Source organism: Seriola aureovittata, chromosome 6 (genome assembly GCF_021018895.1).
Source record: "Seriola aureovittata isolate HTS-2021-v1 ecotype China chromosome 6, ASM2101889v1, whole genome shotgun sequence".
Classification (NCBI taxonomy): Eukaryota; Metazoa; Chordata; class Actinopteri; order Carangiformes; family Carangidae; genus Seriola; species Seriola aureovittata.
This window is the reverse complement of record NC_079369.1, coordinates 23,240,379-23,265,946: the sequence shown is the minus strand read 5'-3', so window position 1 is coordinate 23,265,946 and position 25,568 is coordinate 23,240,379. Positions and strand designations below refer to the sequence as shown.

General features: G+C 41.8%; 1 protein-coding gene across 1 annotated transcript; it reads right to left on the bottom strand.

Annotated features, from left to right (window-relative positions):
- Window positions 1–182: 182 nt before the first annotated feature.
- Window positions 183–24,951, bottom strand: aspm (assembly factor for spindle microtubules). The gene is made up of 26 exons (XM_056378509.1): window positions 24,556–24,951; window positions 24,089–24,232; window positions 21,970–23,545; window positions 21,257–21,352; window positions 21,015–21,116; window positions 20,752–20,898; window positions 20,225–20,464; window positions 20,032–20,099; window positions 19,805–19,946; window positions 18,455–18,585; window positions 17,683–17,858; window positions 16,921–17,066; window positions 15,901–15,986; window positions 15,561–15,773; window positions 14,819–15,023; window positions 14,042–14,190; window positions 12,812–12,940; window positions 11,901–12,095; window positions 5,665–11,601; window positions 5,276–5,425; window positions 4,963–5,154; window positions 3,809–4,001; window positions 2,474–2,628; window positions 852–1,028; window positions 518–690; window positions 183–425 (listed from the first exon to the last, which is right to left on the bottom strand). Exons 1-26 carry the CDS (start codon window positions 24,829–24,831, stop codon window positions 323–325), a joined length of 11,301 nt encoding a protein of 3,766 aa, XP_056234484.1. The 5' UTR covers window positions 24,832–24,951; the 3' UTR covers window positions 183–322.
- Between the last annotated feature and the right edge of the window lie 617 nt (window positions 24,952–25,568).

Genomic DNA, 25,568 nt, shown 5'->3' with positions numbered 1-25,568 from the left:
GAAGTACTGTAGTAATCCCTTCGCTTTTAGTTCTGACATTACATTTAGTGGTGTTAATAAAGAGCTGCAATGTGGGAGTAAGATGTTTAAAAATTACTGGTTAACACAGTTTTTCTCTGCCTATGTAAATCTAGCCAAGGAAAATGAAGTAAACAATATTAAAGAGAGATACATGAAACTAGTCCATGTTTAAGAAGCAAGTCCATTTTAATATATACATGGGACACATGGAAAATATATTGGTAAAAAAAAAAAAAACAACAATATTTTCTGATGGGAAAACAATGAGATGATGAAGAAAAAGATTTGAAAGCTTGTCTATTTACAACACAATGGACAGAGTGTCTGCGACCATTTGAATGGCCATGAGAGGGTCCACAATGTCTTTGAGCTTGTCCTTTCTGAGAACCCACTCTGGTGCAAACCTGAAAAACAAAAACAGCACGTCAATTACCAATGCAAATACATACACACCATGCTTCTGTCTATCTCAGGCACATTCGGTACATATACATACTTTGGTGCAGGTCTGGATTTGCGAGGTGTTGCTTGAACAAAGAAGCTCCCGTTGATCGAGGCGTTCATCTTCTGTTTGATAACAGTTCTTTCTGCGTCCATCTTGTGCTTGCGAGCAGTGAGGCGGTAAATGCTGCGTATCCTATCTATGACCTTGGGTAGCTTCATAACCTCCTAAAAAATAAATTAAAAAAAAAAAAAGTTTTCATTACATTTGCAAAAACTACAATTTACAATCATTGCTTGTATTATTTAGGTATTTTAATAATGATATTATATTGGTGTTTTAATTTTGTAAAATATTTTAAAGTCTGTATGTCACAGTAGCTACAGACCACAGCACGGTGCTTGTCTTGCAGCAGGAGTGCAAGAAGAAAGCAGGCCTTGGTGAAGATGCTGCCGCCTTTTTCAGCCACTTTATCCCCTGCCTTCTCCCGGTATCTCTGTAGCAGATCCAGCAGCGTCTCCACAGAGTTTTCCACCGAATACACAGCCTCAATAGTTTTGTGGTACTGAGGGGTTGAGGGGAGGAAGAGAGGAAAAGAAAGAAAAGAGGGGAGAAAAGTACAAATGTGTATTTAAAATCAATAACTTGTTCAGACTAAGAAACAACTAAAACTGTGCAAAGGCATCGAGGAATTCCTGCTTCTTCTTAAAAAAAAAAAAAAAAAAAAAAAAAAATGCACTGTCCAAACTGCAACAAAATACTATTTACTTGTATACACTATATACTGTCTGAACTTCAATACTAGCTGAAACGTTATTAAATACATGTGTAAAAACAGTCTTAATGTGCTACAACTTTTTAATTATAATTTATCTTTTTGTATCCTGAAACCTTGGCAGAATTTCCAAGACTAAACTTTCAACTTCTAATTTCACCAAAATGCATATCACATATTTAGATGTAGAATTAATGATTCTGTGGGATTAGAAATCTCATTAAAATGTAAGCCTGTAACACACAACCGTGCCTGACGATGAATACTGTATCTAATTATCTTTGAGTGGACGATATCCAAGGTTGTGATTCTTTGTGAAATGAACTTGGTAGAGGACGTGTGACAGACGCAATAATTCATCCACTTTTTAATTCTTAGATGTTTGTAGTCGTTTTAGTATTGAAATTATTAAATCATTTTCCTCACATTTGCCTTAAATGCAGTTTAGATTTATACAGTTAAAAATAGTTTTTCCCCTTATCTTTTTTTTTTTTTTTTCTCATGCTTTTCACATGAATAAAATTGCAGACTTTGCAGATGCAAACTAAATTTTGGGAACAGAAACCACCACCAAAATCACAAAGACCAAAAGATATTTGCAGAAGGGAAACTGGGCCTGAACGTCAACCATTGTATATAAAGGAACAGAAAGTCTTCAGGGAAGTGACAGATCAGAGCTTATGAGGAAATGCCCTGATCATCTCTGCATTATCACGTAAACTCACTTCAAATCTGTCCAGTTAAGGGTCATCTTGAAGAACAAGCATTTTGAATTTCCAGTCAACATCGTCATAACAAAATACTATAGCCTATACATAAATGCTGTTTCACAAAATCCCCTCCCATTGTGGAATGCACAATGATTAATGGCCTCAAAATGAATTTTCTGTACTTAACAAATATGTCAAAAGCCCCAATGTCTGGATATAATCTATTAAAATGCCTTGCTCAATTCTTTACTTCTATTTAATTATAATTTTAATGCCTCAATGTTCTCCATTTGTATATTTCTTTCATGTCATCTTATTTCACCATTTCAATCGTGTTTGCTTTGTTTTTGAAGTTAAGAAAGGAGTATTTATCATCCATGTCTTATAAATAAAGTCTAAAAAGAAAAACTTAGTGTAGGTGCAGCTGGATTCTCTCTATGAATTCTCCTTCATTTGGACTTTTTTGACATGATTACTTCATGTGGCAGCATTACATATGAATGAGCAGCTCTGGGTCTGAGCTACCTTTGAGAGGTTAAGGAGGATTTGGATGGAGAAGGTGATGACGTCCATGCAGGGGACGCTCCTGTTGCAGCAGCGGATGAGTGTGAAGACGACATTGGTGGCTCCGCTCTCTACCAGCCGCTCACAGCACTCTGGGGACAGCCTGGTGGCCGTCTCTGTAAACGCGCACAGACACACGGAGGGTTTCGTGTTAGCATGACATCTTGCTCACATAATCGGCACAGATAACACGTTGGATTTTCATTTAGGGAACACAAGTTAACGTATGTGATGAATTCACTTTTCACCTCGACAACACAAGCAACTTTTGTTATTACAACGCAGAGTGAGAAATAACTGAAGAGGAACTTTGTCTCCGCCACATCCTTAAAGTCTCCTCGTTTCTCGTTGCACAACTCTGAATCTGAAATCTGCAATAGAGTGGCTACATTTGGAGGTCATGATTTCCCTAAAAAACAACTGTTTGAAATAACTGCTGTAGCAGCAATATGACATATCAATTCGTGAACCTTATACAGATGTCAGTTAAGAAATTGACGAAAAGTTATTGTAAACTCGTTTTAATGTCTGATTGCCAAATCCTGTATTTAGTTATCTTAGCATTTGTGTAGCCTGATCAGATCTGAAAGCTGGAGAGGCCTCATGAATGATGGCAATATGTCTTCCAGATTACAGACAAGGCCAAGTTGCTTTTTCTAGTAATATGTGATCTAATACAGGCTTACGCCCACCTGGTCCCACCATACCAACCTTTGCAGGTTTCTCTGAGTGTTTACCTGAAATCTGCTATATTTTTATTTGCTCACTCAGAAAACAGTTCGCCAATCAGAAGAGAGGCTCAGTGCTCCCTCTCCTCTGATTGTCTCACTGAATGGCCAACCAAGAAAAATGATTGATAAAACATTGATTGCATTGTTTTGGGAAAAAGTAACAAGCAAAGTATTAGACAATGGAAAATGAGCTCAACAGATGCTATCAAGTCCTCCAAAAGGAAGGAAAACAGTACTTTAAAAAGGTTTGTTGCTTTTGTGAAGTGTGTGGACTTGATGACCTCATTGGTGTAAACCCTGCAGAATGTTTTGTATGAGTCCTTCGGGCAGTAAATATGTAAATTTAATTATGGAAATATAGTTTAGCAATTTGTTTTTTTGTTTTTTTTAATTGATTTCTGTTGATGTTCACTTAAATGTGTGCTTGGCTTTGTTTTCTGTACCTTTGTGTGTGTATAAAGCAAAAGAATGATAAATATAGTAGTTGCTCTTCCACTAAATCTACTTTGTGGCAAAAAAAAGCTTTATAGTTGCTTCATGTGTCAATTTCCAGGAATGGCCTTACCCAGGTTTTTCAGGGCCTCTAGAATGTAGGAGAAGTGTTTGTATCGAAGGAGGTAGTCCAGTGCAGACGACGTCTTGTTGCACAGTTTGTCCTCCTCTCGGACGCCAGCGGAGACTTGGCGTAAACGGTGTCTCAACTTCACCACCTTGGGATTGTCATTCAGTCGGCGGGAGCGGTGTCCTCTCCACAGAGCCTGGAGGGAGAAGATGGAAAAAGACAAAAAAAAAAAAAACTACAATTAGTTGCATTGTATCAGAGGATGTTTATTATTCTATGCTGAGGGGTGTGGGGGGGGGGGGGGTCACCAAATGTGGGGACTGAACGGGTAAATCAATTCAATTTTATTGACCTTAGACTTTCAACCATCTATTCAAAGCAAAGATTTTGTTGAGACATTGTGCTCTCAGGTTTACTTATATGATCTGGTAAAGAGTCTTGCTGCCCTTACATGGTCACATGTTCCAGACTGTCAGTTGGAAATACAAGAAGTTGTGCTACTTTTTGGTCAGAAACAATACACAGTCTGTGACTGCCACTTTGTCCACTAACGTCAGACTGAAGGAGAGAATATTTCAACACTCCAGCAGTCCATACCATCAGAGGGTAGCATGTGTTGTCTTTTTGACATGTAAAATCAAACCATCTGAGTTACACTAGAAGGGCTGCTTACGCCGACTTAAAAGTGGTCATTAGCGCTTTGTGAATTTCTACAGAACACAACAGATTATTTCAGCTGTTTGAGAAAACACTAGTAACGAGCAGAGATGACCTGACAGTGTTGTGCAGACATACTTACTTAGCAAGACAATCAAGGAATTGTCAAGAATACCGACAAGGTCCATAACAAAAAGGCATCAGAAAAGTAAAATTGCGAGTGACCCTAAATCAAGGTGCTCTTTCTACCTTTTTTCCAGAGTTTTCAAGCACACATCACAATAAAACAATATGTGGATTTTTTCCTGTCTGCAGTCCATATTATGTTAGACAGCTGATCTTCTGCTTTGTTAGTTGTATGTAATGCTCTACATCCCACGCTCTAACCATGCACTTGGCGTGAGTCTACGTACTGGAGACTAGTAGTGTCAATAACAATTTCAGAGAGCTAGGTGGTCATCTGTGATGCCAAAATAAAAGTCAACCTTTGACTGTAGTACCTGTGCTTTGACAATCCCCTCTTGAACCCTTTCCTGGCGCCTGAGAAGGAGGAATTTCCGGACGGCCTCCTGGATGACGGATGCAGCTTTGTGGCGACGGGCTAACCAGCGCTTGATTGCTCGCTGGGCTATAACCACCTTTCTCCTGTCCTCCAGATACCGTCCCCTCTGCTGCCTCGATCTCACCCATCGCTAGGAAAAGACAAGGGAATCGTTTCAAGGCAAGTTTAATTAAATGAAACAGAACACCGTAATCCTTTTCAGTGACAAATTCTGTTTTGAAAAAAATGGAAACCAGAGCTTTTATCTGTACCTGAATGGTGATGACGGAATGGATTTGTCTTTTAGCCGACTCCAAAGCCCAGTGGGCTCTCAGGGCTCGTTGGATCTTTATGGCGCTGAGATGATGTAAGACTGCAGACGTAAAACGGAGCCTCTTCTCTGCCTTGGCTGCGTCTAGTGCCTGAAACATAGTGGCATGCAAAGGATTCTAATCATATTTTGTTTACTCTTTTTTGGTCCATTTACATGACATTTTGATATGGCTTGCTTCCTTCATGACAGGTAGTGGTGTTCCTTCATTTCGCTTTTGTCTGACCACCATTTCAAATTACCACTTAAAAAAAAAAATCAATAAATGTATGTAAACTATAGGCTGTCTGGAAAACTACAAAAACATGAAATTTACATAAAGCCCATTACCTGTCGTCTTGCTATCCAGGCTCGGCCGTGTGTCTGAAGCGCGATGGCAGCGTGCCTCTTACGGATGTAGTTGTTCCTCTCCATCCTGCCGAGCTGCACTGCCCTGATCCTGCGCTGAAGTGTCACAGCTGCCTCTCTCTTCCTTCGGAAGATTCGCCTCTGCACTGAGCATCTCCAGCACGACTGGATCACAATGGCAAGTTGATGTTGTCGGCTAATTTCCCTCCTGACGCACCAGCCTCTAAATGCTGCCTGAAGGATGATGGTGGATTGTTTCGTTTTCAGAAACTTTTCTCTTTCTTGTCTTTGAAGAACACAGAAGCGATAGTATCTCTGGATTATGATGGCAGACAGTCGCATGGCCTGGAATTTGACTTCCTCTCTGCGCTTTTTGAACACAGACTGAATCACAGTGGCGGCCTGATGCCGACGAGCGACCTCCTTTCTGACCCGCTGCCCTCTGTATGCTGCCTGAAGGATGATGGCTGCTCTGCGCATTTCCAAGTATTGTGTTCTTTGTGCTTTAGCTGCTACAGTTGCCCGATATTTTTGCTGAATGGCGAGGACGGACTGTTTAAAGTTCAGATACTGCTTGCGTTGGGAGTAGGCCCTGTAAGCTCTCTGGATAACACTGACAGCCTTAAGCCTTTGTTTGATGATTCTTCTGGATATCATTCCACGGAAGGCAGCTTGTAGATTAATAACAGCTTTTGTGACCTCTTGATAATGTTTTAACTGAAGGTTTCTCTGTCTCTGAGCTCTAAACCTCTGCTGTAAGACACAGGCTGCCCAGCGTTGTCTCTTGAAAGCTGACTGCTGCTTGTGCCTCTTGAAGTTTGCTTGGATGACAGTAGCTGCCCTGTGCTTCTTGGCAATGTTGCTTCGCACACGGTGACCTCTGAAAGCTGCCTGAAGAACAATAGCAGAACATCTCATTTTTAGAAACTTTTCTCTTTGTTTTCTTTGAAGAACACAGGAGCGATAGTATCTCTGGATGATGATGGCAGAGAGTCGCATGGCCTGGAATTTGACTTCCTCTCTGTGTTTTCTGAACACAGACTGGATCACAGTGGCGGCCTGATGCCGACGAGCCACCTCCTTTCTGACCCGCTGCCCTCTGTATGCTGCCTGAAGGACGACAGCAGCTCTGTGCATTCTCTGGTATTTCTGTTTTTGTTCTTTTGCTGCTACAGTGGCCCGATACCTCCGCTGAATAGCGAGGACAGAGGATTTTAAGGTCAGATACTGCCTTCGTTCACAGTGGGCTTTATATGCTCTCTGGATAACACTGGCAGCATGGTGACTTTGTTTGATGGTTTGTCTGGACTTCATTCCACGATAAGCAGCCTGTAACACCATGGCTGCTTTTCTGCAGTTATGATAATGTTTCATCTGGAGGTTTCTCTGTCTCTGAGCTCTAAACCTCTGCTGTAAGACACAGGCTGCCCAGCGTTGTCTCTTGAATGCTGACTGCTGCTTGTGCCTCTTGAAGTTTGCTTGGATGACAGTAGCTGCCCTGTGCTTCTTGGCAATGTTGCTTCGCACACGGTGACCTCTGAGAGCTGCCTGAAGAACAATAGCAGAACGTCTCATTTTTAGGAACTTTTCTCTGTCCAGCCTCTGGAGAACATGAGCCCGATAGTATCTCTGGATGATGATGGCAGACAGTCGCATGGCCTGGAATTTAACTTCCTCTCTGTGTTTTCTGAACACAGACTGGATCACGGTGGCGGCCTGATGCCGACGAGCCACCTCCTTTCTGACCTGCTGCCCTCTGTATGCTGCCTGAAGGACAACAGCAGCTCTACGCAATCTTTGGTGTTTTTGCATTTGTTCCTTTGCTGCTACAGTGGCCCGATACCTCCGCTGAATGGTGAGGACAGAGGATTTTAAGGTCAGATACTGCCTTCGTTCACAGTGGGCTTTATATGTTCTCTGGATAACACTGGCAGCATGGTGACTTTGTTTGATGGTTTGTCTGGACTTCATTCCACGATATGCAGCCTGTAATACCATGGCTGCTTTTCTACAGTTTTGAAAATGTTTAATCTGGAGGTTTCTCTGTCTCTGAGCTCTAAACCTCTGCTGTAAGACACAGGCTGCCCAGCGTTGTCTCTTGAAAGCTGACTGCTGCTTGTGCCTCTTGAAGTTTGCTTGGATGACAGTAGCTGCCCTGTGCTTCTTGGCAATGTTGCTTCGCACACGGTGACCTCTGAAAGCTGCCTGAAGAACAATAACAGAACGTTTCATTTTTAGGAACTTTTCTCTTTGTTTTCTTTGAAGAACACAGGAGCGATAGTATCTCTGGATGATGATGGCAGAGAGTCGCATGGCCTGGAATTTGACTTCCTCTCTGTGTTTTCTGAACACAGACTGGATCACAGTGGCGGCCTGATGCCGACGAGCCACCTCCTTTCTGACCCGCTGCCCTCTGTATGCTGCCTGAAGGACGACAGCAGCTCTGTGCATTCTCTGGTATTTCTGTTTTTGTTCTTTTGCTGCTACAGTGGCCCGATACCTCCGCTGAATAGCGAGGACAGAGGATTTTAAGGTCAGATACTGCCTTCGTTCACAGTGGGCTTTATATGCTCTCTGGATAACACTGGCAGCATGGTGACTTTGTTTGATGGTTTGTCTGGACTTCATTCCACGATAAGCAGCCTGTAACACCATGGCTGCTTTTCTGCAGTTATGATAATGTTTCATCTGGAGGTTTCTCTGTCTCTGAGCTCTAAACCTCTGCTGTAAGACACAGGCTGCCCAGCGTTGTCTCTTGAATGCTGACTGCTGCTTGTGCCTCTTGAAGTTTGCTTGGATGACAGTAGCTGCCCTGTGCTTCTTGGCAATGTTGCTTCGCACACGGTGACCTCTGAGAGCTGCCTGAAGAACAATAGCAGAACGTCTCATTTTTAGGAACTTTTCTCTGTCCAGCCTCTGGAGAACATGAGCCCGATAGTATCTCTGGATGATGATGGCAGACAGTCGCATGGCCTGGAATTTAACTTCCTCTCTGTGTTTTCTGAACACAGACTGGATCACGGTGGCGGCCTGATGCCGACGAGCCACCTCCTTTCTGACCTGCTGCCCTCTGTATGCTGCCTGAAGGACAACAGCAGCTCTACGCAATCTTTGGTGTTTTTGCATTTGTTCCTTTGCTGCTACAGTGGCCCGATACCTCCGCTGAATGGTGAGGACAGAGGATTTTAAGGTCAGATACTGCCTTCGTTCACAGTGGGCTTTATATGTTCTCTGGATAACACTGGCAGCATGGTGACTTTGTTTGATGGTTTGTCTGGACTTCATTCCACGATATGCAGCCTGTAATACCATGGCTGCTTTTCTACAGTTTTGAAAATGTTTAATCTGGAGGTTTCTCTGTCTCTGAGCTCTAAACCTCTGCTGTAAGACACAGGCTGCCCAGCGTTGTCTCTTGAAAGCTGACTGCTGCTTGTGCCTCTTGAAGTTTGCTTGGATGACAGTAGCTGCCCTGTGCTTCTTGGCAATGTTGCTTCGCACACGGTGACCTCTGAAAGCTGCCTGAAGAACAATAACAGAACGTTTCATTTTTAGGAACTTTTCTCTGTCCAGCCTCTGGAGAACATGAGCCCGATAGTATCTCTGGATGATGATGGCAGACAGTCGCATGGCCTGGAATTTAACTTCCTCTCTGTGTTTTTTGAACACAGACTGTATCACGGTGGCGGCCTGATGCCGACGAGCCACCTCCTTTCTGACCTGCTGCCCTCTGTATGCTGCCTGAAGGACAACAGCAGCTCTGCGCAATCTTTGGTGTTTTTGCATTTGTTCCTTTGCTGCTACAGTGGCCCGATACCTCCGCTGAATGGTGAGGACAGAGGATTTCAAGGTAAGGTACTGCTTGCGTTCACAGTGGGCTTTGTAAGCTCTTTGGATAACGCTGGCAGCCTGATGCCTTTGTTTGATGATTCGTCTGCATTTCATTCCATGGAAGGCAGCTTGTAAGACAACAGCAGCCTTTCTCTTTTCACTCAGGGCGTGCATCTTCTCTCTCATGTCTTTATTGGCTCGATAACGCGCTTGAACTACATTGGCAGCCCAGCACAGCCTCTTGTAGTAGATCTTCTGCTGGTACTTTCGGAAGTGAGACTGAATGATTACAGCTGCCGTACGCTGGATACGCAACTGCTTTCTGACCTTGTATCCTCTGTAGGCTGCTTGCAGACAAATGACTGCCCTGTGCTTTGACAGATACTCCAGACGGTCTTTTCTTGCCATGGTCACTGCTCTGTACCTCTGCTGACAAACCAAAGCTGCTGCCTTGACAGCTAAAAACCTTTTTCTATCTCTGATTGTGAGGAATTTTCTCTGAAGGACTGTAGCAGCTCGGTGCATCTCTGCAACCTTCCTCCTGGCCTTGTGGCCACGATATGCGGCCTGGACGACTACAGCCGCAGATTTCATCGTTCTGTACCCCTGCAACTGTTGATCCCTGAGCATTTTGGCTCTGTAGCGTTCCTGAATGATAATGGCAGCACATTTGATGGCAAGGTAAGCCATGCGCATTCTGTGCATCCTGAACTGAGCTTGGATTGCTCTGGCAGCGTCGTGCTTTTTCTTTAGGTCTTCTCTAACTCTAAAGCCCCGGTAGACAGCTTGTATCTTTATGGTAGCCTGCTTTAGCTCTCTGTACTCATTTTGCTGTGCTTTGCAGAGGAGGAGGGCTCTGTATCGACTCTGGATGATAATTGCTGCACTTTGGAGGAGAAAATATCTTTTCCTACATAAAAACATCCTAACTGAAGACTGAATGACAGTTGCTGCCTGTTGCTTTTTCTTAAGCTCTGTCCTAACTCTCATGCCTCTGAATCCAGCTTGAAGAGTAACACAGGCTGCTCTCTTGTATAGGTATGCTTTCCTCATCTCCTCTCCAGCCACATAAGCTCTGTAGTGACGTTGTATGACTACAGCTGCTGCCTTCTTTGACCTGTAAACTGCTTGCACTTGGTGCCGTCGATAGTAAGCCTGTATCAGAGTTGCACGCTGATGCCAGTTTTCTATCCTGATCCTGTCAGCTCTGCCTCTCCAGATAGCTTGTATAAGGAGTGCAGCATTCCTGAGAGCCTCAAAATCCTTCATTGTCTTACGAGCCAAGATTGTGGCTCTGTACTTCTGCTGTATCACAGCTACAGCTTTTCTCAAGGCAAGGTAGCGTCTTTGGGCAGTATGTCTCCTGAAAGCTGCCTGGATCACCGCTGCTGCCCTGTGCTGCTTTTTCAGCAACTCCCGGGCCACTTTTCCACGATAGACTGCCTGTATGGTAACAGCAGCATATCTCATCCTCACAAACATTTGCCTTTCCACGTCTCTTCTCACAGTGGCCCTGAACCAGCGCTGAATTGTGATTGTAGCATATCTCATCCTTGCCACCTGTTTTCTGACAGCATGACCTCTGAACGCACTCTGGATGACAATGGCCGAGTGCTGCTGTAGCTTCAACATCTTAAAGCAGTGCCTCTGTGCGTGACCTCTGTACTGAGCTTGAATGAACACAGCACTTCTTTTGATTTTTCTGTATTGATGGAGACACCTCTGCATTCTGTACCAGGACTGAATCCTTACAGCAGTCGCAATTCGTTTCGCCATTTTTTCCTTGTACCATTTCTTAAACACAGCTTGTATCGCTTTGGCAGCACAGTTTTCCTTTTCCGTTTTCTGGGCTTTCCATCTTCTATAGCCTCTCTGTAATTTCACCACCGCAGTTCTAAGGGACAGATAAGATTCCCTATCTCTTTTTGCAAGAGCCCGTGCTCGTGAGTGTTTCTGAAGGACTGTTGTTGCCCAGTAGATTTTTCCATAAGCAGAGGCTGCACTCCTCATTCGCCATTGTGCTTGGACAACAATGGTGTAGTATCTGAGGCGTTGGTAAGCCCTCATAGCTGAAAACATCCTCCACTGTGCCTGCATGGACAAGATAAGAACCATCTATTCAAAGAACAATTACAAAAGCAGGCTTCAATATGCAGCAAGTGTCGTTGCTGTAAGAAGGACAGACATTGATATTGTCAGATCAACAAGTTAAAATAAACAACTGAGAATGTCGAAAAATGTGTCCTTTTATTTCAACAGTAATATTTACTTATATTCAAAGCAAGTCTAGATACCAAGTCAAAAAGTCTAAATGGATCATCTCAAACAGCTTTGTCATTTACATTTTGCCGACGGATGCTTTCATCCATGCGTATGTAATAAACACTTACCTGGATGATGGTTGCTGCTTTATGCTGCAGAGCCCGAAGTTGAGCCTCTTTCTTCAGCCTCAGCCTGTTGCGTGCTACATAACCCCTCCAGACTGACTGGATGATGACGGCAGCTTGATTTTGCCTCTTTGCTCTGCGCTTCTGGAGAAAACTCCTCACAACTAACTGGATTTTCACAGCAGCCACGTTTCTTTCCTGTGTCCAAACAAAATCAAGAAACAAAATAAATTCATTACTTTTCAGTCATCAGCCTTGGTGACGTCACCCATAGGTTTCTGAAGAGCGGTTTTGAAGTTCAGATTGAGCTGCTCCACCATCGCCATCTTGGCAGCGCCTTACCCCGCCTAACTCACAGCTAATCCAAAAATCGGCCAAGAGGTGGGGCTTGTGTGGAGCCAAGACTGCAGTGCATACTGATTTTGTGGCGAGCACATGCTCACCAAGCTGGCACTCAGAGCGGCCTCAACTATGCATAACTTTAAGTCTTGATAAAACTTAAACAGGTGAGTTATATAAAAATTGGTCATTAGAGGAAGTGTTTTTGGCCCCATTTTTCAGCCCTGGAAGTTGCTACTTGATACATTGTCAGTATCACAATAATTCATTATAGCCACTTTAAGCAAGAAGGGGACCGATATATTTTTAGCTTCATTTTTTTTTTTTAGCATGAACCAGATCGACTTTTGATAAATCAAAGACAACAATGGTGCAACCCTGACCAACAAACTAATAACTGGTACCCCAACAATCTGACAGAAACAGCAATTGTATGACTGAGTTGAATTTGTTTCTTGATGTCCAACAAAATTAAATGGAATAAAAAAAAAAAATAAATTCATAATAATTAAAAAACAAAAAAATCAGATTAATAAACAGAATCACTTTACAGTTGTAACAAACATTGCACCAACCTTGTAGAGCTGTAGATCTTTCTTTAGTCTGTATTTCCTCCAGGCTCCCTGTATGACCCGGGCTGCTCTGGTCTCGTTCCGCAGGTCCAGCAGGCGAGCACATAAGAAGGTCAGGTAAGACATCACAATCTGGAAATAAACACAAGTGAATGAAGGCAGAGCGTTAGTATTTTACTCTGGTCTTGATATTTTTTGCCCATTGTGGATACTTTTTTTTTTTTTTTAAAGATGTTTAAAAAAAAACGTAACAATCATTTTCAAAGTGGTGTTCCACAAAAATACATTAGTGTAGGTTGTGATTGCTTTATCGTAAAAAAAAATTTTTTTTTTTTTTTTTTAAATGATTCTGTCAATTCTTTTTTTTTTTGGTAAATAACAGCTGGTGCTGCATTTTAAACATGATTTGATGTACACTGGGATAAATGAGGAGCATTCATATTTCACAGACTAGCTTGAATTTACCTCTTGAAAAACAGATTGTAAACAGACAAAAAAAAGAGATGCGTTCGTCAGCTTAGATTTCTAAAAAGAAATAACCCAGTAAGAGTAAGAGACGTGAGTGTTTTAATTGTACCTTTAAGCAAAACATAACTCCAAGACTGCATTTATGACTTCAGACAGTTTATTCAATACTTATGAACATGAATAATATTCTTCTGATGATGGAAAACAAGACAGCTCCACTAAAAATCATTTACACTGAATGAAACTGAAAGTGTGTTTAAATGCACCAAGGAGCCAGAATGCAGTCTCTTCCCTCCAGTAAAAGCTGACATCTTAAAATTCATAAAACCCGGTTTCTGTAATCCTGGTAGGAGATTAGAAAAACCTGATTTCCCCAGCTAAGAGATCACTTATTTATTGGCCGTACAGTTAACCAAGTTTCAAATTTGCTTTTACACATGTGCAAAAGATTGGTCATTACAGCTTTACTGTAAATCCACATACAGTCAATGAATTTATTAGTTAAATGACAGAAAAAAAACAACTGTTGATACCCGAATAATCATTTTTGTCATTTCTTCAAAGCAAAAGTACGAAAGTGCAGCCCTAGTTGTAACAGGTAACCGTAAGCAGGTTACTACAGTGCATGTAAACAATTATATGTGTAACCTGGTTCTTTAAGTGCATATAAGCACGCTGCATGTGGGCTGAGTATTAAACAGACGTGTGTTACATAAAAACACGGCTCTATGCAGTGTATGTGTGAAACCTCCCGTCTGTTCTCACCTTCTCATTGGGGATGGTGTTGGACATGTCAGCCGGGTTGATCATGGCAGGAACTCCGCCCAGGTAAGCCACAGCATTGTTGACCAGTCTGAAGTTGCTTTTCTCATTTTCGAGTAGCTCTTTAAATTCTACTGACGGAGACTCTGGGCCTGTTCACAAAAAGACACAGATACTGTAATCACAAGTCATTCCATTTTAAAAAAAAAATAAATTGTATTATTATTTCTGTGTGTATTTATTCTGCTTTAAGTGTACTCTCAACATCATTGAAAATTAGGGCATGCCCTCAATGATTCTTACAGATTTAAGATACGGGTTGAATTCTCTCCAAATTCTTCATAACCTCCACAAGAAGTCATACATACATACAAGCCTATAAACTTGCAATTTACTTTTTAGCCATCATTCAGGGTGAAAATTATTATGCATTTGAGTTAAAATATTGCTCAGATTTAATTAGTTTTAGCCTTTCAATTAATTTCCAAAGATACATCAGTGTACTTTAAAAACTTAAACTCTTTTCATTCCAATGAACAGTATAGATTACACAACAGATGGATTTGCTGTGGATGAAAAAAACTCTTATTGTATGAAACATGTTGGAAAATACATTCTGGTTTATTTCTATGTCAGCATTCATAGATTTCCCTGAATTTCTTTTTTAAACCAAATTCCTTGTTTCCAATAGTCTAATGTAACACAAATGTCTGTGTGATGTACAAGTAACAATCCATAAAGACATTTGCACTAAAAACACAGCAGCCAGCTGACATGTACCGTTCAGGCCTGTCGGCAAGGAGTCAAAGGAGCTGTCAGAGTCGCTGGCTGAGCAGCTGAGCTCCAGGCGGCCCCTCGGTGAGCACTCGACGGTCTGTGTGGTGCTGTGACTGACAGCCTCCTCTGGCAGGAGACTGGGGTGGTAGTGGTGGATAAGGTAGCAGAGGACGCGGCCATCCGAGAATGTCACGGTGAAGTTCTCCACCTGCACAGACAGACAACCGACTTAATAAATGAAACTTCGGAGACTGCGACAGGGCTATGAAAATAACCTTCAACAACAGTGAAGCATTTCTTTAATGTGTCATATTTAGATCAAGGTCAAATGTTATGCTATGTTGATATTATGTCAGAAATGTGGAAAATACCTCTCATATCAAATCAATTATAATTGCAGGTTGGACATTTGTTGACATTCTTAGGACTAATATCAACAGACAGAGTAGCAACCTCCTGCTCTCTTGTTTTAAAAGGGGCTCTTTGTAAGTTTCCTCTGCCACAAAACATGGTTCCTTGCCGGCAGTGGTGATGATGATCGCTTTGGCCATCGCTGCGTTTACAAAACAAACTCAAGCACTAGCATGTTTACGGGACAATTCAAACCCAAGACTGAGATGATTAATCTCAAGGGGTTTATCCTAAAGAATAAACTTCATCATCAGCCTCAAATCCAGATTCAACACCAAACACACGTCAGTATTTTCTTTCACCTGTGAGCTGGAAATGAAAACGTCAAACTCGCCTTCAGATTGTAGAAGTCACACACAGCACGGACCCAGTCCATCAGCAGGGTAATCTTGGTGCTGCTGTGCTCGTATGGTGCCCGGGTCTTTGCGGGACTCGGCTGAAGGCCCCGATCGGCCCTGAGAGACACCAGCTTCTGTTTGGTCCTCAAGGTTCTCTTCAGGAAGCCGATCTCCTCTCTCAGCTGATCCTCATCCAGAATCACCTCCACCTTCACAGATTATTTGACAACAGCATATCAATCAACTCTTTTCACAGGTTTCAAAAATAAAAACAAACAAACAAAAAAAAAAGACTGCCATTTTGTGAACTGCCGGCCACTTAAGTCGGATACACACATGAAATGTGAAGATGATTTTCCACAAGAGGCTCAACGTCTTCTCTCTGTGTCCATCCACAATATCTCTGGAATCAATGGTGGAGCCTGAAAATAAAGACACACCTTTGAACCACATCAGTTACAGTAAATGCATTAAAGTCATGTATTAAGCACTAAAGGCTCCTCATTCTCAAACATGAGAATTTTTTCTTTTTCTGTTTAACATCAATGTAAATTTAATATCCTTTAATATCCAATATAGTGTACGACACTATGGTTGGAAAAAATGTTATTTGAAGGCATCACCTTGCCCTCTGGGAAACTGACAGGCATTGCTCACAGTTTCTTAATTCTGACAATTAGAGTGAACAGTAAATTGATAAAGAAAAGAGTTCTATCGAAAACAAAATTACTCAATTTATAAATTAGGCGACTGAAAAAAAATGTATCCCCATTAATTTGCTGGCTCCATCTTCTCAGATCCATCTGTGATGGGCAGAACAAAATTAAAGACATGACCTTGCACTTTGGGAACTGAGCTTTTCACAATTTGTGTGTAATTATGTTACAGAATAAAGTATTGATGAATGAATCAAAACAAAAATAATAATTGACAGACTGATTGATAGTGAAAATAATTAGGTGCATTTTGGTCCATTAATGCTCATATTACCCATTTAGGCATTAAACACAACTGATAAAGTAATTTCATGATTTAAAAAAAAAAAAAAGTCACTTTAAAGCATTATGTCTTGTCTGTTTTGTGATTTAGTGGATACTTTCTTTTAAATGTTATTTTCTTTCCTTGACTACTTAGCCGCTCACAAACGATCCCATTCTTTCACATTCTAAAAGGCAAAGTAATCCAGTTGTTGTATTGTACAACAGCAGCTGTGTGTGATCAAACACAAAAGGTGTGCAGTGAAATGTCAGGAAATCTCATTGCCTACATCTTTTACCTAAGCACAAAACACTGACATTCTTTCAGGTTGAGTTACTCCCCGTTTCGCTGTTTGCCCAGGAGGAAAATTATAATTACCGTGTTCATCCTTGAGGTCGACCCCTTTGCTTTTGAGCACTTGCAGAGCGATGTCGACGTTGTGGACCTTCTGCAGGCGGCTGATGGCTGGCAGCCGGAGCTTCGCCGACAAACTCCAGTCCTGGATGAGAAGCTCCATCACACGCCTGGAAGGAAACCCAAGATGAAAAAAAAAAAAAAAAAAACTCTTTCTAATGATGATACATAAGAAGCTTTGTTCTCCTCCACTTTCGACATCCTGTTACTGTGGCACTTTTTCACTACACACTGAACCCTACATTGTGAGATATTAGCTAATGACCATGTACATCATTATAAAAAAAGTGCACAGGTCCCTGCTCACCTGCTTTACAAGTTGTTATTCCGTGAAGCAGTTTTTATTGTAACATTTGAAAATTCAGCAGTAGGAAAACCTAGGTAAAAACTATACTTAACACCAAATATATATTTTACGGTTTCAAACACAATAGCTCAATGTCAGTTTAGTTGTATGAAAACATAAGTATTGCTTGTATGTTTCTGGGTCGACAGACTGAAAAAGACAAACGCGCATATGAGACAGAACTATGATCAGCAATACTGTAAAATAAACAGGACAGTTAGAGACAGTGAGTACTCCCTCGTCTGAAACTGCTCTGTTTAAGAGTCCGAAACACACACACACACAAAATACTGCAGTGTAGCTGAGCCTGACCTCTGAGAAAAGCATCTATCCCCAACAGGGATCTGAGCATCGCATTAAATTCATCATGTCTCACTCACACTAGACGAATGCCGCATTTCAAGTCGACTGCCAAATTCTTCACAGCGAAGTTGAACTCGTCCAGGGGCGTCTGAACGTGGGAGACGGGTAACCCGAGGTAGCCGAGGTGCCGGGGAAGGATTCCCTCTCCGCTCAGGAAGTCCCTGGAGAACGCCAGGAGCAGGTCTTTACTCGTCTATACAGAAGAAGAAAAAAAAAACATCAGAAAGAAGCAGGTTAATGCAGCCCAAAAAGATATAATGAGAGGAAACAGTAATAACCTGTCTATGGTATGATACTGTAGGAGAGCCTGGATAAAACCTGGTCTCAGCTGGCAAGTTATTTAAGAGGCAGGTCAAGGTAGTCAAATAAGAACTGTGTGTCATTTACACAAGTTAACATTGTATGATTCTGACACTCAGTCAATCTGATTATTAAGTCTAGTGATATGTCTGTTTCCATGCTCCACTATCAGCTTCAGTTGTCACACCCAGTTGAGCTCTGGGGGAACAAGTTAGTAATTATCTTTGATTTTTACATCTTAATTATTATATACTAAAAATAAACCTAATTTTCGATCAGGTCTCAGACAGTAAGAAAAGTAGAATACCGTACTGACATCCTGACAAGATACAAATACCACAATGATATAAGAGACCAATGCTGGAGTTTTTAAACTGATATTTACCAAATTTACGATTTGACTGTTTCTTTGACCTTTAATGAGTTAGTGATTAAATTCTTTTTCATGTATTTAACGTTTGTTGACAACATGGGGAGGCCTTGAACTACCTTGAACTCTGCGTCCACACAGAACAGACAGGGGTCGTGCTCAATCAGTCGGGACTCTTTGGCCTTGTCCAGGAAACACACCAGCAGGAGCAGCTTCTTCAGTGTAAAGCGGGACAGCGCCTCCTCGTGGCCTAAAACCAAAAAGTTAAACAGACATTTACACCAGACTCCAGAGTAACACAACTCTGAAAAAAGGTACACAATGGAGTCTAACTTTCTGAAAAACAAACATGAAACACATTTGTTTTGCTCCATTACAGAGGAAATCCTATTGGTTTTGAATTAATTCCCTTATATTCATCATAACATAATAACGTAACTAAACTGGTATGTGTGTATGTTGTTATAAGTAATATGTGCGATTCAAAAAATTCAAAATGAAGAGAAAACCTTTAAGTGTTTGACCATTATCTTAAGATCTATAGCAAAGATGGATTTTTGGTCTGAAATGTTAAAGTATATTCCTAGCAGAATTTCAGGAGTAAAAATTAAGTCTGAGATTTTGGGATATCTCATCAAATGACACTTTTAATCTCTTTGCAAAAATATTTAATTCTATCGTCTATTAATGAGCTGATTAATCACTTGGTCTACTGAAAGAAAACTAACTGGCGACTATTTTGATGATCAATTTAAGTTATTATTTAGGCAAAATCTCTAAACATTCTTTGGTTTCAGCTAAAATCTGAGGGTTTGCTGCTTTATATGATTGCAATCATATCATGTAATGACACAAACAAGACATTTGAACATGATACTTCAGACTGTGGGAAAATGTTTTTCATTTCTAGCACGTCATACAACTAATGAATGATGTGGGATGAATCAATAATGAAAATATTTGTGAATTGCAACTCTACATTCCAGGTATTCTAGGCCCTGCAGCATAAGTTGATTACAGCTTTGCCAGTTCAATGGTAAATCAATATAGCTGCAACTACTCTGCCATTAGTTGGAGAGACTTTTATCACATGTACAAATTATTTTGGCACCATGCACACTAATCCATTTCGGAGATATCATCTGAAAATGTCATAGTTGTCAGCAGGAAATTGAAAAGTTTTGTTTAGTCAAGGCGTATAATTAAAGTTCAACTCATACCTACGTTCTTAATTTTCAATTTGCCTCATTAGTTTGTATTGCTGTCTGTTTATGATAAGGAAAAAGAGGCTTATGTTGGTATAGGAAATGTGAACCTGAGCTGATAACCCACACAATATCCCTTTAATTACAATGGATTTAAATATACTACGTGAAGGCAAAGAAAGCCTCCACCTCAGAATACACCTGAATTTTCTACACATCTGATAGTGACACACAACATAATAACATCCAACGGTCTTAAATTACCATCTTTGTAAAGGTGAGGCACTTTGAGGTGTCTGAACTCAGCAGCGATGTCCGGGTTCCACAGCAGCCGCTGGAGGATGAACATAGCCAGACCCAAGGCATCGCTGTTGCTCTCAAGCGAGATCAACTCCCCGTAGATGGTCTGAGAAGAAGCAAACGCTGTGTTGAGCATGGATGGCGAAGAAACTCGCGACATAGCAGATGAAAACACTGTCATATCAGAATACCTCAAGTCCTATCCGTAACCAGAGCGGATTGTACGAAAGAAGCCAGTTGAGGACTTTTCGGCGTTCACCTGAGAGAAAAAAAAAAAAAGAAAAGGAAGAGAAAAAGAAAATAATGTTAATTTCAACCTTATTTGGGTTTTGATAGGAACTTCAGAACATTTACATACCCAACATTGGTGCGTTTCATATTTACCTATGTCCTTCCACAGGTGGCGGTCTTTCCGGACAAGCAGCCGCTTGGCCTCCACCTCCAGCTCGAGCCTCTGAATGGCCTTGACCATTGCCTCCGACGTGAACAGCTGGCAGGCAGAACGACGGAGGCGGTTAATCTTCCGCCGAGCCGTGTAGGTGCTGAAAGACATCTCCTCTTTGGTGGGAGCTTTAGGCACACTGAAGTTGTCGTTGTTGCCAATGGCAAGAGATACGGCACTCACTACACAGGAAAACATGAAAAAAAAATTTAAGACTTGCACAGACGTACAAAGTCCACTTATACAAACACCTCGAGCGTAGATACTCATTTAAATAGAGAATACCTAGGTGTATTTCAGTTATAAGATGTTCAGCAAGTCAATAAATGAGCCGGGAGCTACTCTAAGAGCAAGATCATTTCTATATTTCTTGAAACCAAACACTTGACACTTCTGCCTCCTTTAATTAAGATAAGCGTTTCCCCGGAGCAATGACAGCCTGCTGAATGTTTGAGTGGATGGATGTTACCTTTAGCAACTTCAGTGTTGACTTTAAAGTCATCTGGGGTGAGGACATAGTTGATCCACCATGTGAATCCCCTCTCCTGCTTCTCAATCCACCTCTCATCGTAGAACATGTTCTTGGCGGCAAACGGCATCGGGTGCCTAGGTATGGCTGCGAGACAAGGGTAGATGCAGAGGACAAAATAAAAGTTTAAAGATAGGAAGCAAGTAATAATGTTTCTTCTCACATCAGAAAAGCTCATTTTACAATGTCCTGTGGTCAAATACCCGTTTGCGCCGGCTTAATAAAGGTCAGCTTTGACTGCGCTACTGCAACGACTTTTGCCATCTTCACAGATGAAGCAGCGGATGACTTCAGAAACGGGGCACCTGGGAGAAGCAGAAAAGAAGGTCGATTAATGCTGGAAAATGAGCAAAAGCTTGTTCTTCATATGGCCATCACCGGTTTGAGTCTCGGCTTTGCTTTCTGACTTTTGTTAAGATACGAATGTTTTCACATCTTTTTATACCTCGTGAGGTGGGTTTGGAGCTTGGAGGCTTTGCTCGGGCAGGAACAGCAGACCGTGTGCTCTTTAGAGATGATGTAGTCACTGAGCGCACTGAGCCTGAAAAAAAAAAAAAAAAAAAAGCTTAACAGTAAATACAGAAGGTCCAGAAGCAAGGATGATTTTTAACACAGAAGTAACAAAACATCTCTGAAAACAGACTATTCAATAGTTTTCACTGACTTTGACGGATGAATGCACACCTTCCATTAACATCGATGTACAAAGGCGAATGTGAATATCTAACTGAAGGAAACAACCACCTGCAACCATCAGTTAGTGTGTGTGTAGTAAGAAAATGATAGGCATTTGAGGTAATATACCTTCAAGGCTTTATAATGGAGAATAAGAAAAATCTCTTAAAATCTCTTTTAATGATTTTACATTACAACGAACAAAACAGTTCAACACAAGCACAAACCACATCCTCCACAACGACCATAAAGTTGAATCAAGACCCCTCTGAAAGGGTTTCATCAAAAACACAACATAATGACCTCAACGAAGGCAGGAATTCCTACAGGACTTTTGTATTAGACCGCATTAGTTGTGGTTCATAAAACGGCAGCTAAGTACACGTCTTAATTAATGCCCTTAAAAGTGCAGATTTAATATTCATTGTATATCCTTCATGTGATATCTGAAACAGAAGAAATAACAGACAGTCATTTGCTCACCTGCTGTTCTCTGCTGTTGCCCCTGTGATGTACTTCTCCTCTCGTGCACTGAGGGCTTGGTTTTTCCAGCCGCCACCTTGCTCCTTTTGACCCTGGCAGTTTTCCCGGCGTCCTCTACCGCCGCGTCACTTTTCAAATACTCTTCACTTTTCCTCTTCTTGCTCTTCACTGCCATGTGAATGGGAAATGAGTCCTCTTGAACGGACAGAGGGGCAGAAAGGGTTGGGGGCTGCTCATATACTTTAGGGCTTGATGAGAGGTTGCGGTGAAGAGGAGAAGATGAGCCCGGGGGCGACGGAGAGGTGACGGTAAAAGCAAGGGAAACAGGGGCTGCAGGAGGTGGGGAGGTGACTGAGAAAGAGAAGCGAGTAGGACGCGCGGATGGAGGGGAGGTGATAGGGAAGGTGATGGGTGTGGCCGAGGTGTGGAGTCGTGGAGTCGGGCTGGAAGAGGTAAACTCCAGGACTTGATGTGTGTCATCACAAAGATGGCTGGTCACCTCAGAGTTTTGCCATCCCTTAGATCCTGTGTCTGGATCTATAACCGGAAGTCTCGGAGTGTTTGGTCCTGACTCACACTGACTGCTGCTGTCAGACAGCTCGAGTGTTTTCTCCAAGAGCCTTCGTCTTGACTTCTTTATTTTCCTTCCACTCAAACTGTTTTCCTCCACTGGTGCTTTGCTCTTGATCACTGTGGCTGAGGTAAAAGACGTCTTTTTTACCATTTCCGTGACCTTATCAGCCTCTGAAACAACAACCTCATTCACAACAACCTTTTTACTGACAAAGAAAGTCAGTCTCGGCTCAGTCGACTCCGTCAGCTCTGGGCTATCGGGTAATGCTTTGAGGACGTTTCTGTCGGGTCCACAGCCGTGGCTTCCACTCTTGGATTCCAGTGAATCTGAGAAATCACAGCTAGAATTAGAGTCTCGAGGACTGGTGTTAATGTGGCTCAGGTCAGAGTCAATGAGGGCCAATGCATCTTTCAAAGATAGAACTGGGGTTCTAGTTAACTCACTGTTAACAGTCTCCACAGCCACAGACTTTACAGTAGCAGGAACTGGGCTGTGTGACTGAATACAAGGCATGAGTTTCTTAAATCTCTCTGGTGTCCCAATAGGTGAAAGCGTCCTGTTAAGTATTTTGGTAAGATCTTTGCTTTCAGGTTTGCTCCCCAAGGCATCTGGGCTAGCACACATGCTGCCAGAGTCCATCAGCTTTGCGGCTGGGACAAGTAGGACGATAGGAGAGTTCCTCTGAATATGATGGATATTCTCCTGGTCTGACAAGGCCAGAGACTGTTGCCTCTGGTTGGGATTTATAGCCTTCTGTTCCTCTGATTTCCGAGGGTGATCGTCAATGGGGCTGTGCTTCGTGAGGGATCTCTCTCTGACAGCTTTGCCCTCATTGAGTGAAGCAAGCGGGCTGCGTGGCTTATCTCGTTTGTACTGCGGCTTTCGGGACACTTGGAAGGTTTTATTGGCTGCCATCTTCAGGGGGGGCTCCATTTTCTTTCTCCTAGGGACAGCTACTTTCTCACCTTCCCTTTTGTTTTTGATTGTGTCCCATAAGCTTTTCTGAAACAAGAAAAAAAAGATATGAAGAAATATAAGGATTGACATATATCAATCTTACTGGTACAGTTGAGGATACACAAAACCTTATGCATCTCCACCTGAAGAACATGGCACTGAAGTTTTCAGTTTCACCAGCATCATCAGTGCCATGCGAGAGGGTGTTTTCCAAGGCTGGTGAGGTCATATTTAAGTAGCACCGCCTTAAGCCAGGCACACTGAAGACATGATCAAATTAATCATTCAAAATCATTTTTTAAAATCAAAAAATGCCAAAAGGTCACTGGTTTTAGTTTGTCAAAATGTGAAGATTTGCTGGTTCTTTGGCTTTTGATATATTAAACAAAATGTTTCAGGGTTTTGGACTCCTGGTTTGACTATACAAGCAATCTGAATGTATAGACCATGGCTTTATGAAACTGGAGTATTTTTTTTTACACTTTTTTGTTATTCAAAAATCTAACAGATTAATTGAAATTGACTTTGTATGGACAATGTACTTAAATAAGAGTCTGTGGCTGTTAAAAACCTCCATGTGTGGCTCACCTTTTTCTTTTTTGGTGCTTCTGCTCTCCCCAGCAGAACAGCCTGATGCTTGAGGACCCCATTGGCATTGAATATGATGAGCTCTCTGGTCCCACCTTCTTCTGCTGGAGTCCAGGTTACTGTCAAATTGAAAGAGCCCTCAGGCTGCAAACACAAAGCACAAGGCAAAATATACCAACTGCAAGTCTTACAATGGATGCAATGGAAGCAGAGAGATATGTTAACTTAGTTCATGTCTGACTATTGGCAAAACAAAGCTCCTGGGCTTGGTTTTCAGGCCCTGCGGGACATGCCTATGTCTCCATCATCCTGCTGCAGCTCGAGACAACTACTGCAATGTTATCACAGTTCAGTAGTGTAAATTTAAAGACCATTTATCACAAAGGCTACAGGTTTGGTTCAAACTTCCATTGACTTAAAGGCTTCCCTTCATGTAAACACAAGCTGTGAGGTAGCTAAGAACCTACCTGAATGGTGAACGTGTTGTGGTCCACAGAGAAGCCTTTACTTGAGGGGATCCTTTCAACTGTAACCTCCGCTTCTGCATCCTCCGTAGGATTCTCAATTCGCAGAACAGCCGACTTGGATGTCCCCAACTTTACTGTCCCAAATGTGACAAAAGGAGCCTTTGAAAACTGGATCAAACTCAAAATTGGAACATCGTTCTCCTTGTTCGCGTTGCAACTCCTTACTGGACTGAAGTCCAGAAATCCTGTCCGTGTTGAAGTCGCGGTTTCAGCCATTTACGTTAAAATAAAAATAGCTTAATAGCTAGCCACATGTTTCGTAGTCAGTTTTTTAAACGCCTAGCAATCCATGTTCCCCTCTGCTAACACTGACGGCTTACTAACACTCCGATACCAGCCGACTAGCAAACGTTAAACACGCTTCCTTCAACAACACACCGAAAGACGTTCTAGTTTGAAATTCGGTCGTGTTGTTTAATCAGCCAATCATAAGCGAGGGATGGATACGTCTTATCCAATGGGTAATGAGAATACAACGAAACCATATGAATACACAGTTCTCAACCAATCAACTATCGACTACATTTTTAAACTGCCATAAACCACGCCCATAGCATGAGAGTAAAAAAAAAAAAAAAACTAAGATGTGTCACTCTAATCTTATTTTTGGCACCATTTAAGCCGAAGAACGCCCTTATCCACTCACTTAGTTAGACAAAATTCCACCGAGAACAGAAATTTATTTTAAAAACCAGATTAGTAAGATTTCACTGTACAATATGTACGTAGCGCAGACCGGATAAGTCACTCCACTGTACTAGGATATCGTCCACAAATTTAGTTTGAGAGATGAATCCACCTGCTTATAAGCTCTATGCTTCAACGTGAACGTTATTGTCCACTCGGGTTTAATTTAGTGTTCGACGTGTTCTAACCTCGTCCTAATGTCTGACTTTATTTCGTATTAATTCATTTTTTAAACCACAAAGCAAATGTGTTCATTCTCACATTAG